This window comes from Saccostrea cucullata, unplaced genomic scaffold (assembly GCF_032062105.1).
Source record: "Saccostrea cucullata isolate Sc308-1 unplaced genomic scaffold, CSIRO_AGI_Scuc_v1 ctg5166, whole genome shotgun sequence".
Classification (NCBI taxonomy): domain Eukaryota; kingdom Metazoa; phylum Mollusca; class Bivalvia; order Ostreida; family Ostreidae; genus Saccostrea; species Saccostrea cuccullata.
Genome location: NW_026929800.1, coordinates 24,802 through 38,414, shown reverse-complemented (window position 1 = coordinate 38,414; position 13,613 = coordinate 24,802). Strand labels below are relative to the sequence as shown.

Genomic DNA, 13,613 nt, shown 5'->3' with positions numbered 1-13,613 from the left:
CCCTATTGTGGCCCTACCCTACCCCCAGAGGTCATCATTTGAACAAATTTGAATCTATACTACCTGAGGATGTATGCTTCCATATCAATATGACTAATCATAGCTTTGCTGTTCTTAAGAAAAAAAAAATCAAGATTTCTGCCTATGTAAAACTTTGATCCCTAATTGTGGCTCCACCCATTTCCCCAGGGGTCATCATTCAAACGAACTTATTTGAGCCCTTTGTTGATGTGAGCTAAAAATGATTTTAACAGGTGATAAATGACACTAGACAGGCAGAGATTTCAGTCAAATGAGTCTTAATTCCAATTCTTAACATTGACCTAACTATTTACCTTTGAGTCTTTGACCCTAACTAAAGGAATTTACCTTTGACCTTTAGATGAACATGAGTAAGATCATCTCCACCTCCGTCTGTGTACGTCAGACTGCACTCGTATAATCCTTCATCACTACTCTTTATATTGGACAGTTCTAAAGACGATTGGTTCACTAAACGAACACGACCTCGGTAACCTTCTCTTATGAATTCTGGGTAATGCTGCATTTGTTGAAAGACCAGGATTTTTGTGAATGAATTGTCGCTATACTTCACCCATCGAATTAATGTTGCATGTGATGTATTACTTTTCATGAAACACTCCAAAACTTCCTTTGAACCGGCATCCACAAATTTAACTGTAACTCCCTCAGCTTTTACTATACCTGTAAAAGAGTCAACACTATCAAAAATTATCAAATTACAATATGAAATATTCACAAGAACAAAGCATCCACAGATGCATTAGATTTGAGATGAAAATCAAACATGATAAATGTTCAGGAGTTAAGTCTAGTCTTACATGTACATGTACCATAGTCAATGAAACAGAGAATATAGAATCATTTCTTTTTTTCCTTGCAAGTCTAGCTTAAACATATAAATGGATTTTTTTTAAAAATACCATTTAAACTTTGATCACCATATTTGTGATCCTACTCTAACACTAAATAGGGGTCATGAATTGAACAAGTTATCCCCCTTTCTCCCATGGATGCTTTGAGGCAAGTTTGATTAAAATTGACCCAGTGAATCTTCAGAAGAGGTCAAAATGTGAAAAGTTAATAGACTCAGAGAGTGAGGTAGTTGCTGAACAAAATATGATCAGAGAAGCTCACTTGGCTCAGGTGAGCTAATAAACAAGAGAGTTGTCAGATCACAAAACTTTTCCAGGCCATTATAATACAGCTTTATTATTACAAGATTTGGATAACATAAGAATTCAAATTGATTAATGTAAAATCTGAGAATTTTAAAAGACATCAAAAATTTTGATGTACGTATCATTTCTAATGGGATTTTTTTTTTTGCATCCTGGAAGCAGAGACATATGGCAGGGTAAATAACACTAATTATCTTGATGTCTAGAAAATGTGGTCGTAATATCTATCCTATATACAATCTTTCCAAGATAAAATTAATAAAGTTGTTTTCTTAAATGATATAACACAATGTATGTAACAGCAAAAGGTATTCTCTAAGATTATGCCCTTATAGATTATTGCATGTTCTAGCCATTCTAAATAATCTAACACTAGTTTGGTGCTATATACCATACCAAATATAATTACAAATTTAGTATCCACATTAGTTTCATTCCTAAAATTGGATGCCATTAGACGAGAACAAGAAAAAAGATATTGAGACTTATCCTACACAGTAATTAGATGATGTGCTGTATTGAATGCATTGAATGAGATCCGAATAAGACCGTATACAACTGTTCAATGTTAGAAAATTGCCAATATCCTACTCTCTTTCCCGTGCCTGTAAAGCAACATTTCTGGAAACAATTTTTACTAAATATAGTAGCATAATAAAACCAAAATTGACCATATCTTTAGACTCTTTCCTGTTATTTAACATTTACTCAATTTTTATACATGTATATAAATCCAAACATTTAGAAGCAAAAATAACTCAAAAAATCTTCAAGGAAATTGTGAATGCTTAGTTTGGGGTTTAATTCATATACAATTTTCTTCATATTCTACTTAAATTTGTATTGTATATCCTTTTGCAGTAAAACATACAATCAAATTTAAGAGAACTTAATCTGATCCAATATAAATGTATTTCATAGTATCTATTAAGTTTTAGGCTTTAAGAAAAACAGGAAATCAAAATCTTTTTACTGTTAGCACAAATTCCTTGTAGGTGTGTCTGCTGTAACCAGATTTTACTGTTATATGTAGAACTAATATCCACTGTAATTGATTGAACATCGTACCACCTCTAGTCATGTTTTTGTGTTAAAGTAAGACACAGTTACTGTATTTAGATCAAATTTTTATGAGACTTTATATTTGCAGGTTACTTAGTACTTGAAAGCAGGACAAAATGTTCACCAATACTAATTATTATTATATAAGCTTAAAATAAAGTAATAAAATTATAAGCAATTATCGAAATTTCCCTGAATAAAGAATATTAAAGTGAAGATACAGTTCTTGCGAATAAGAGTTATCTGACCCTCCACAGTAGTCAGGACCCAAAGAACATCAAAGTCACTTGACCTTGACCTCATACAATCAAGATGACCTTCTGGTTAGGATATGACATTGATACTGATGTTGCTCTACCAACTGAGCTAACCAGGCCAATATCCACAGCTCAAACCACTTTACATTCAAGCTGCTGGATCAAAATTTTAAAATTAAAAAATAATAGCTTCAATAGAAAAAAAAAATCATTAAAAACCTCCAGTAAATGACAGATTTACAGAGGAAAGGTCAACTCTTTTTAATAATAGATAAGTGCAATAAACTAAGAAAGCTAACATTTAGCTCTTTTTATTGCTCTAATATTATGGAAAACATCTCTACAATTCAATATAGTTTATGGTAATTGCATAAGAAAATGTTATCAAGCCTGTGGAATACTGATTAAATGAATCACAAAAACTCATATTTAATGACACAGAAAAATTCTAAAGCAGCTTTTATGCAGTTTTTGTTCTAATTTCGGTTAATATCAATGCATTGTGCGAGATAATTTGCAGCAAAATTGAGGCATGCTTCTTGCACTGAAAATGTCATCTTCCTCAATATGGAATTGCTTATTGAAATTCTTTAATCACCACATCTATAGCTGTTGATAAAAGTGTCTGTAAATGTTTTATGAGTTGTCTGATTGATTGAAATTGTTTTCTTGTCTGTCTCGTATCCAGAAAAAGTCAATTTTTTAACTTGGTGATGAACTCCATATCTCTCTCATGTCTCTTAATATAAAGAACTGATCAAATTACTAACATCAAATAATATGGTTAGTAGATGATATCATGTGTTTGTATCTGAATATAAAAATATTCTTTATTTCATTATAGCTACATAAAACTGGTGTGGACAGACACAGCACGCTATTTGGATTATCTTGGTCCTCATTCTGACATCAAACATGCAGATGGCAATGGTAGCCATTGAAAGAAAACCATAAAACAATTGAAATTTTAATATACTGCTTCTCTGGAATAAAGATGCACAGGATGTTTATGAAATCTGTATTAATTTTTTTTTTTTATTTGTAAGACTTAAAAGTTGTAGAACAAACTTTAAATAAAAAGATGAAAAACAATAACTGAGTCTAGTTTTTCAGCTTATAGTAGGGGCATCAAAATGCAAATCCAAATGCTAGCTGCCATGCACTTATTTCAATTATTATGTACTTGTAATTTAAGCCACACCCAACTTCTAGACAAGAAATATCCCCAAAGGAAATGCATGTCCGGTACGTTTGTTTTGCATTAGGTAAATGATACAAGAAAAGGTCACGGTCAAACAGTCAGACAGACAGAAGGATAAGGACTGTCAGATGGAAGGTTAGGACAGAAAATTGTCCATATGAAAAACATTATATGTCCCAATCATATTCATATTGGAGCATAATTAAATATTTACAAATTCAATACAAAATTAATTTGTTTTTGAATAGTTAAATCATGATTCGGAAATGTTAGAAAGTTAAATTGTAAATCTGAAGAAAAGATGATTTAGAATGAGTGTCAACAGAATATCTTAGTGAAAATTCAATAAAAGTCACTCGAAAACTACACCATTGATTATGCAAAAAAAAAAGGCCACTATTAGATTGGAAGATCTTAGAATTCCCAAAAGTATGGAGTTACTACACTATCCCACACTGTGTCCTCTGTCTGATATGTGAGCTTGGTTAACCCACTGAATGATCTAGACTCAGTGCTGGAGGTAGATTTATGGTGTCTTGAAGCAAGTGTTAAACTAATTTACCCCGCCAGTTGATGACACAGTGGCTACAGACTGTTGATTTCTCAGCATCCTGTAGGATGTCCATTACAGGATTATTGCTGGTCACCGTGAAATATCTTCACCATTTCTATAATGGGCGTGTGGGTGCATCTATAACAGCATTATAATCCCCGATAATCAAATGTACATGAGGAACCTTAGGGCAAGGCAGACCAATGTCTGTAAATGCGTGCATCACAAGAATGGATTCATTAGCACCCTTCAAGGACAAGCACTTATGTATGGTTGAAATAAATTTGATAATTTATAATTTTCTCAGGTGTCAATCCTGACTGCTGGCATCACACTTATAGTGTCAACATCCCACAAGCACGCTAGTGAGTGAGAGAAGTTCAAGTCCTACAATAATAGACTGAATTTTTGTGCCACAATTAGGGCCTATAATTATGTAGAGGATTCATACAGTAAGATTAAGGTGAAGATACAATATGCAAACCTACTCACTTTGACACCAACTTAAATGCTTCTTTACATAATAAATTTTCATTGAAAATTCAGGTACAGTGAATACTAACACTGAAGATAATGTATTTCCTTATCTTATAACTTCAATAAGTATTAATTTATATACAAATATAAAAAGTGTTATGTAAAGACACTGCGTAACTGTGAAAGATTTAACGTTCCGAGTTTGTGGTTTTCTATATTGAGTCCACATTGTCATTGCTGTAGACACACTGTTTACCATACTGAGTCCCCCCGGAATACTCTGTGTCCTCCGTCACTGAGAAATTGATGTCCACAGATTATACCGTCTGTAATTGTCTTGTTTTTCTTCCCAAATTATATTCAAATACTCTCTTTTATCCAGAATCACTGTTTAAATGCCGTAGAATAATCAGGACTAAAATCTATGCAAGAAAATAGAGATTCCAAAATCAATTTCAACCTAAGTGCCCTCATTAACAGGGTATATTTTTCTGTTATTGTTAGCAAGAATGGTTTTTTACTAATATAAAAATACTTTTAACAAAAAAAATCTCCTATAGCTCATTATTAAAAAAAAAACAATAAAACAACAACCTTGGAGTTGCTTTTCATCCCCCTGTAATGTACCATTCATCAGACAAGTTCCTGGTCAGTGGTGTCACATGATGATTGGAATTAATTGCAATGTGTTACATAATATCACTTAGTCATTTGCAGTTCTGTCTTAATGAAGTTTTCCATGGATGTTTTACTTGTAATTGAGTTTGTGAGCACTCCTTTACATCACCCATTACCATTTATTCTGCCTTGCATGATGAAATGCAAAGTTTTTTTTTCTCCAAAAAACAAAAAAGCCAAACAATATTCTCAGAACAATGTCAGGAACCGACCATTATCAAGGACTGCTACCAGCATTCATTAGCACAGATCAAGTGATCAAGGACTTCTACTAACACTCATTAACACAGATCAGATGATCTGCTATTACATAATACAACATCTTTCCATGGTGATGTTCCAGCTGCATGCAAAGAATTTCAATGAAATTTGCAGGAATTGGACCCCTCCTGTTCTGGTAAAAGTTACTCCTCAGAAAGTGTTACAATTAATGGTGCCCTGACATTTCTTTATTTATTGGCTTTATGTAACAGTCAAGGTCAAGGGTGTATGATGGAATTTCAGTCAAAGAGTACATTTTCTTCCAAAGAACTCAAATCTTAACTATGTTAAAATTAGTATTCTTCAAAATAATTAAACTTGCAAAAATTGATTGAAATTTAGCATTGTGTTATTTCTGCAGCTGCATTTTGCCAAACATTTGAAGAGTTCTAGCTGGATATAAATTTAAATAATGATATTGCTAATAATTTCTAGCACAAAGTAAACATTTTTGATATCTTTTTTAAAAGAGTGAAAATGGCACATATGAAAGGTATGTGGAATATTAAGTCCCGAATATTTATAAAGAAACACAGTTTCACAGAAGTTAATATTTTTGATATGATTGAAAAGATCGAGGATTAGGGCACCTGCAGAGTGGGGTCCTTATTATCATTAATTAATCTACTTAATACAATTAATATTCTGACGAGGACTGGGATGGAAACTGATAAAAAGAAACACAAGTCAGAAACAATGACAATTGTAAAGATAAACCTGCCATTGAAATCAATATTGATAAAGCAGGAACAACGTGTTTATAGCTTCCTGGTCTAAAAGATCAGAACCACAGTGCAGATCTGCATGTAATTGATTCTTCACAATCCTCATTCAAAAAACAATTGAAAATCATATAAAGAAGATTTTAATTGAAAGAGAACAGAGGCAGGTGATTCCTCCTGTAATACTCTGTAAACATCAAGGATCTTCTGAGAGCAATACCCGAGTCTGCATCCTGAGTGATATAACCCGAGTCTACGTCTACTGTTATTTAACCGGAGTCCTCATCCACTGATATAAGAGGCTCAAAGAAAGAAGGGAAATAAAATACGGGGAATGGCGGGGACACAAGTCTGGTTTTATTAAGAAAAAACAGATGAGACTTGATTAAAGGATGATGCATAGTAATAAATGGTGTCTTTTATTGAACAATTACTGAAGAAATATCGACAGATTTGCAATAAACATCCTGGTAACTGCAGTAAGCTCTTACAGCCAATGATTCCAGATTCTACATATCTCGCTCGACTCGAGATGTTTTTATTAATGCTCACCAACAGGAAGATGAAAACTATGAAAGTCCAAATCTACATTATACACTTATTTACTGTAACATAAATCACTGCATTCAAACCATAAATATCAGCAATAAATCAGCATATCCAGAAATGGCCAGGATGCAGCAAACAAGTGGGTTTTACTATAACAGTATCATGTGTATTTCCAGATCATTAGATTCCTGACTATTGGGTACTGTATCTATAGGCCTTGATTTTATTCTCATCTACTAAAGAAACAATATATAAGGCTATAGTCTGACTGGTGATTTTCTTCCAGTGTCTCGTATGACCCAATGGAGACACATAAACGAAAACAGAGAGAAAACATTCAGCTCAATACAAAATGGATTGTGCTGTAAATATGGTATTTATTTACATTCCATGGATTCGAGACAACTTTGATTATGTCTGCTACAGTGCAAAAAGATTAGTTTTACTTGAAGACTTGTTTGAAACAATTTTTTATAACTGATTAATCTCTTCCAAAAAAATTGTGAAATTCAGACTGAATTTGCTGACTTCTTTAGATCAATACAAAGATTTAGCCTGATTTGAAGGTTGGCTAACCATTGTATTGACTGAAAAATAGTACATGTAGTAATAATTGTATAATAGTAAATATGATATAAAATTAATCATTTTAGAATGTAATGTAGGGAAAAAATGAACTATTCACCTAGCTGAAAGCCAGGTGCTGATGAATAATTTTTAAAGCAAATATTTTATCAATTTTAAGAGTTTTGGATCTATTTTTAGGCCAAATATATTATAGTCATCTAGAAGGTCTGGTGTGAGTCAAATAACTTTTCATAACATATTGTATCAATCACAGGCACTTGTTTCGGAAATAAATGTTAACATATAGTATAATAATAACACAAGGTATCTAACTCTGAATTACACTCAGTCCCCCCTCTCCTCAGAAACGCACTCATTTACACTTTCAGAGTAAAAGCACAGGCAAACTGTTTATTACCACTGTCTTCTACGATAATTTATCTACACAACCATATACGGCATGCATGTCTTAGTTTTCATTTAGCTCCGTAAACAGCATCAAAACTCTGCCCGACGAGTGGAAAGTCGCATGTAATTCGGAGTTATATACCTTGTGTTATTATACTATGGGTTAAAAAATTTATTTCCAAAACAAGTGCCTGTGGTATCGAACTGGAAATTTTTTTAACTATTTTTAAACCAATGTAGACAAAATATATACCTAAAGTCGCACATGTGAATACAACTTGGTACAACTATTTGGTTCACAGCCAATAAGAGAATTATTTAAACATATAAAATACTAGTTTATTATTCTTTTTAGATTATGATGATATCAAAGTAGCAAAATTAAAATTTAAACATTTTTTTCTGTTTTTTTTTTCAGTGTAAATTACCCCTATGCATACATCTGAGTGCAGTAGAGCTGATTATATCAAATTTACCTTTTGTAATTGGACACCACCAAAAAGAAAGAGAAGTAATTAAAATCCATACAAGAGCACCATCATCTGAAAAGAGAGAAAAGATTTTTTAGTTTCCAAATTAGAAAAAAAAAACAAAAAACAATTTTATGTACTGATCCTGCCTGTTTTCTAATAAAGTTTAGCTAGCTAGCCATTGATTTTTCAAGTATTTTACAAATTCTACCTAAATCCAATTCCAAACCACACTGACTCTTACATCAAGTTGTCAAGGAGAAATGCATGCTATTACTTCAAGCACACAATTAAGAGTATGTAAATATGCATGCAATGCACAAGGTTGATAATGGGAGTCAGTGATTAGATATGATATTTCAAAAGATATTATAATTTTCAAAAATTCCATTTATATTTGTTTTCTCTGTGATAACTCTTTGAAAGTTTACTGGAGTTGATTTCTTGATCATTCTACTGGAAGTAAATTTTGCCAATCGATAGGGAAGGAGCAAGGCCTATATTTTGTTTTCTTCATTATCTTGATGATAACTCAGACAATGATTCCTAAAAACAGTTTAAAATTCAATATCGCACAGTTTGGGAGGAAGGTAAGAGCTACAGAACCATGGCAATGATTGACTTAATATGGAGATAAAAAAAATGGAAGACAAACTGCCATATATGGTTGTGTAGATAAATTATCATACATAAGAAAACTGTAATAAAAATTTGGCATTGCAATTTCTGTGAAAGTGTTAATGAATGATTCTGGGAAGGGGGGTGCTCCATGTAATTTGGAATTAGATTGAAAAGAGATACATGTAGATTGTGTTTTATTATACATGTACTATGGGTAAGGAGCTACCTGAGCACTGTGGCTAGGAAAAAGCAGAATTGGTTTATACTTGAAAAGCTTAAATGCCAAAAGTAGTCCCATGACCAATCCTGGCTTTGCTATTCTTGATTTTTATTTTCCTATACATTTCTATGTAAAACTTTGGTCGGCCGTTTTGGCCCCTCCCTACCCCTGGGGGTCAACTATTACACTACCTGATGCTTCCATATAAATATGATCAATTATGGCTTTGCTATTCTTGACCTATATATTTCTATGTAAAACTTTGGTCGGCCATTTTGGCCCCGCCCTACCCCTGGGGGTCATGATTTGAACAAACTGATTCCTTAAAATAAATTTGATCAATTATGGCTTTGTTGTTCTTGAAAAAATTTTTAAAGAAATTTCCTATATATTTCCACACAGTTTGAGAGAGGAATATAAATATGATCAATTATGGCCTTGCTATTCTTGAGAAGAAGATTTTTAAAGAATTTTCCTATATATTTCTAGAAAACTTAGGTTGGCATGGCAATGATTGAACAAACTTAATCTACACTACCTGGGATGCTTCCATATAAATAAAAATTATGGCTTTGTTGTTCTTGAAGAAGATTTTTAAAGAAATTTTCTATATATTTTTATGTAAAACTTTGCCATATACCATTGTGTAGATAAATTATCAATTTATCATGTATAAGAAAATTGTAATAAAAATTATTATGTATAAGAAAATTGTAATAAAATTTTGAGGATGCATATAAATATGCAATTTGGCTTTGTTGAAAGTTTTTAAAGAAATTTCCTATATATTTTTATGTAAAACTTTGCTTCTGGGGGTCATGGGGGGATGCTTCCATATAAATATGATCAATTATGGCTTTGTTGCTCTTGAGAAGAAGATTTTTAAAGAATTTTCCTATATATTTCTATGTAAAACTTAGGTCGGCCATTTTGGCTCCGCCCTACCCCCGGGGGTCATGATTTGATAATTTGGAATTACTTGAATGAGGGCGTGGCCCTTCAAAAGAGATACTTTGTGGCATTGTGTTTTATTAAAAGTTTACAGACAGATACAGACAGACAGCTGGACAGACAGATGGACAGACAGACGGACGCCGGACAAAATGTGTTAAAAAAATATTTACAGAAACATGATGAAAGTGCCTGTGATTATAACTTAGGCTTTCACATTGCTCTGGGTTTGGTATCAAGAGAAATTATCTTGTATACAGCAGAATTCGAAATAAAATCAATTTATCAATGGATGAGTGATGATATTTGTCTTCACAGAAAAATAAAAGCTACAGAAACATAAAATCATTAACTCTGACTATTACAACAAACGTTCCACAAAACTAAAGTACACAATGCACTGGGAATGCATTGAAAATCAACCAGGGAATCAGCGTTTCACTTAATGTGACAATTGTTAAATGCACCGAGTTCCTCTAAACTACATATCTGATGCCCATAAATGTTTAAATCATAGGGGAAAATCCCCCTGTATCAGTCAAACTTTCCAGATATTTATTACAAATCTCTTTCATCGGTGTTATGAACACTATCATAACACAAAGATATGGGAAAAGTCCTTTACTGATTTAGTCTCTGGAAAGAAGAGACAAATGCATACTGTACAATGGAATCAAACAGCAGCCATTATCTGTAGACAAGCCAAATATCATTACTGTCGATTTATGACGTACTGTTGATGCTTTTCTACAGCTGAAATGGATGTTGGATTTCTACAAACAGGCATAAAAGAACAGATAAAACCCCTAATCTCTAGTCAATTATTGGCCCAGAAACAGATGAATATGGATCAGTAGTTAATTAGGCATGATCCCTCACATCTTTCCTTTAGCATCACTATCATCTCTGGCTGTCAACTCACTTAAACAGATAGGCAACAATTGTCATCACCGTGAAACCTTAATATTGCAGTTATGAAAAAACATTTTCTGAAAGATACCCTGCGACATATGACTGTAATTTCAGCACAAGCTTAAAGGATTTCAATCAAAAGATAATTGGATGTTCTGAAGCCAATCATTAGACAATTAACTGTCTGATGCAGAGAAAAACGTAAGCAGCCATTGTGCAATGGGTCCTTCACTCAGTGCAGGTCTTGCTCCATCAAGGTTATCTACATTCTGGAGCAATATAATCAGAATGAGGGTAGTCTGTACTCTAGGACCTATTTGGATAATGACATAATGTAAAGAAATTCTTATGGTTCTTAAGGATGAGTTCCCTTGCTCCTATGTTTAATAACAGACCTCACTTCAGTAGTATATTACCTGGTTGTGATCAACTAGACTGGGACTGAAACCCAGCCCCTGAATTTCCAGTCAGATGCTCAACCAACTGAACTATAAACCAGCCAGGGCAATCCAGTCAGGTGCTCTACCAACTGAGCTAACTAGCCAGGGCAATTCAGTCAGGTGCTCTACCAGCTGAACTAACTGACCAGGGCAATCCAGTCAGGTGCTCTACCAGCTGAGCTAACTGACCAGAGCAATCCAGTCAGGTGCTCTACCAGCTGAGCTAACTGACCAGAGCAATCCAGTCAGGTGCTCTACCAACTGAACTAACTGACCAGGGCAATTCAGTCAGGTGCTCTACCAGCTTAGATAACTGACCCGGGCAATCCAGTCAGGTGCTCTACCGGCTGAATAAAATTAATATTTATTGAATTCACATAACATTACATTTCACAGACTTAGACCAAGTCATTTAGTAAATATATACTTTAATAAAAATGTTACAGTGGTTCAATATCTCACTATTTTGGAAAGCCTCTAATAGGTCTAACATTTATGCCATTGGACAGCAACAATTTTTTATTTCAGTATAACAGAACACTGTGTAACAGTTCTGAAACAATTTCAGTGTGCTTAACATGGAAAGCAATCTTTTTTTCCAAACTGAATTATAGAGATATATTTCCATTTCTAATTTTTTTCTCTGTGATAACTCTTTGAAAGTTAGGGGGAGTTTATTTCTTGATAATTCTGCCGGAATGTAAATTAGGCAGGTCGATAGGTCAGGAGCTAAGGAGGCCTAATAAGAATGCAAATCTCTTGCACATCTGTCTCTGTGTCTGACGCTAAGGAGGCCAAATATATGGCACGCCAAATTCACAAAAATGAGATAATCATAGTTTCAAAATTGATAAACTAGGTTTATGGACTGTAAAGTATAGTTTACAAACCGTAAACTATAGTTTTTCTTTTCATGATTTAACGGTTGTTAACTATGACGAATGTTAATTTAAGTTTATCTGTCTGTAATAAAGCGTTAACAATAGTTTTTGTTGATAAACATAGATTCACGTTTGTAAATTATAGTTTACAATCGTAAACTATAGTTAAGAGTTGTTAATCATAGTTTCACAAATTGTGAAACTATATTAATCAGATTGTTAACTATAGTTAACAGTTTGTAAACTATAGTTTACAAATCGTGAAACTGTATTTATCAGATAATCTATGTTTTGCAATCGCAAATGATTGTTTTCGGTGTTAAGTATAGTTTACGGTTGTGAAACATAGATTATCGCGTTAACTATTGGTTTACAGGTGTGAAATATAGATTAACGTTGTTAACTATAGTTTTCGGTTTGTAAACTATGGTTTACAACCGATAAACCTAGTTTATCGATTGTGAAACTATGATTATCTCATTTTTGTGAATTTGGCGTGCCATACAAATATGCATGTGAATCTCCTGCGGCTGCCTTTGTGTTTGACGTCAGTGGGCGAGGACTATTGAAATTGACATGGAAGTCCTCATGTAATTAAAACCTATTAATCTACATTTTTAAAGTCTAAATCTACAATTTTATTTCATAATGAAATGGAAATATAAGGAATCACTGTCTAGTTAGTGTAGTATGCCAGGGACATCAACGATAGTGGGAAACATATGGGCGAAGCCCGTTATGCATAAATTATCCCACGTTTCCCACTATCGTTGATGCCCTGGCATACTACACTAACTAGACAGTGATTCCTCAAGTAAATGAGTGTTGATCAAATAATATTTCCATTTCTAATTTTTTTCTCTGTGATAACTCTTTGAAAGTTAGGGGTAGTTTATTTCTAGATAATTCTGCCGGAATGTAAATTAGGCAGGTCGATAGGTTGGGAGCTAAGGAGGCCTAATACGCATGCAATTCTCGTGCGCATCTATCTGTCTCTGTGTCTGACGCTAAGGTGGCCAAATATGCATGTAAATCTCGTCCCTTTGCGTTTGACGTCGGTTGGCGAGGACTATTGAAATTGGCATGGAAGTCATCATGTGATTTAAATCTATTCATCTACATTTTTAAATATATACAATTTTATTTCACAATGAAATGGAAATATAAGGAATATAGTTAAT

At 33.4% G+C, this 13,613-nt stretch overlaps 1 protein-coding gene across 1 annotated transcript in view; it reads right to left on the bottom strand.

Annotated features, from left to right (window-relative positions):
- Positions 1–355: 355 nt before the first annotated feature.
- LOC134282216 (protein turtle-like) overlaps positions 356–13,613 on the bottom strand; it is a 37,830-nt gene continuing 24,572 nt past the window's right edge. The window contains exons 2-3 of the mRNA XM_062764648.1: positions 8,414–8,479; positions 356–705 (exon numbers count right to left, since the gene is read on the bottom strand). Of these exons, the coding sequence (XP_062620632.1) occupies positions 356–705; positions 8,414–8,479 (416 nt within the window). The remainder of the gene's footprint in view (positions 706–8,413; positions 8,480–13,613) is intronic.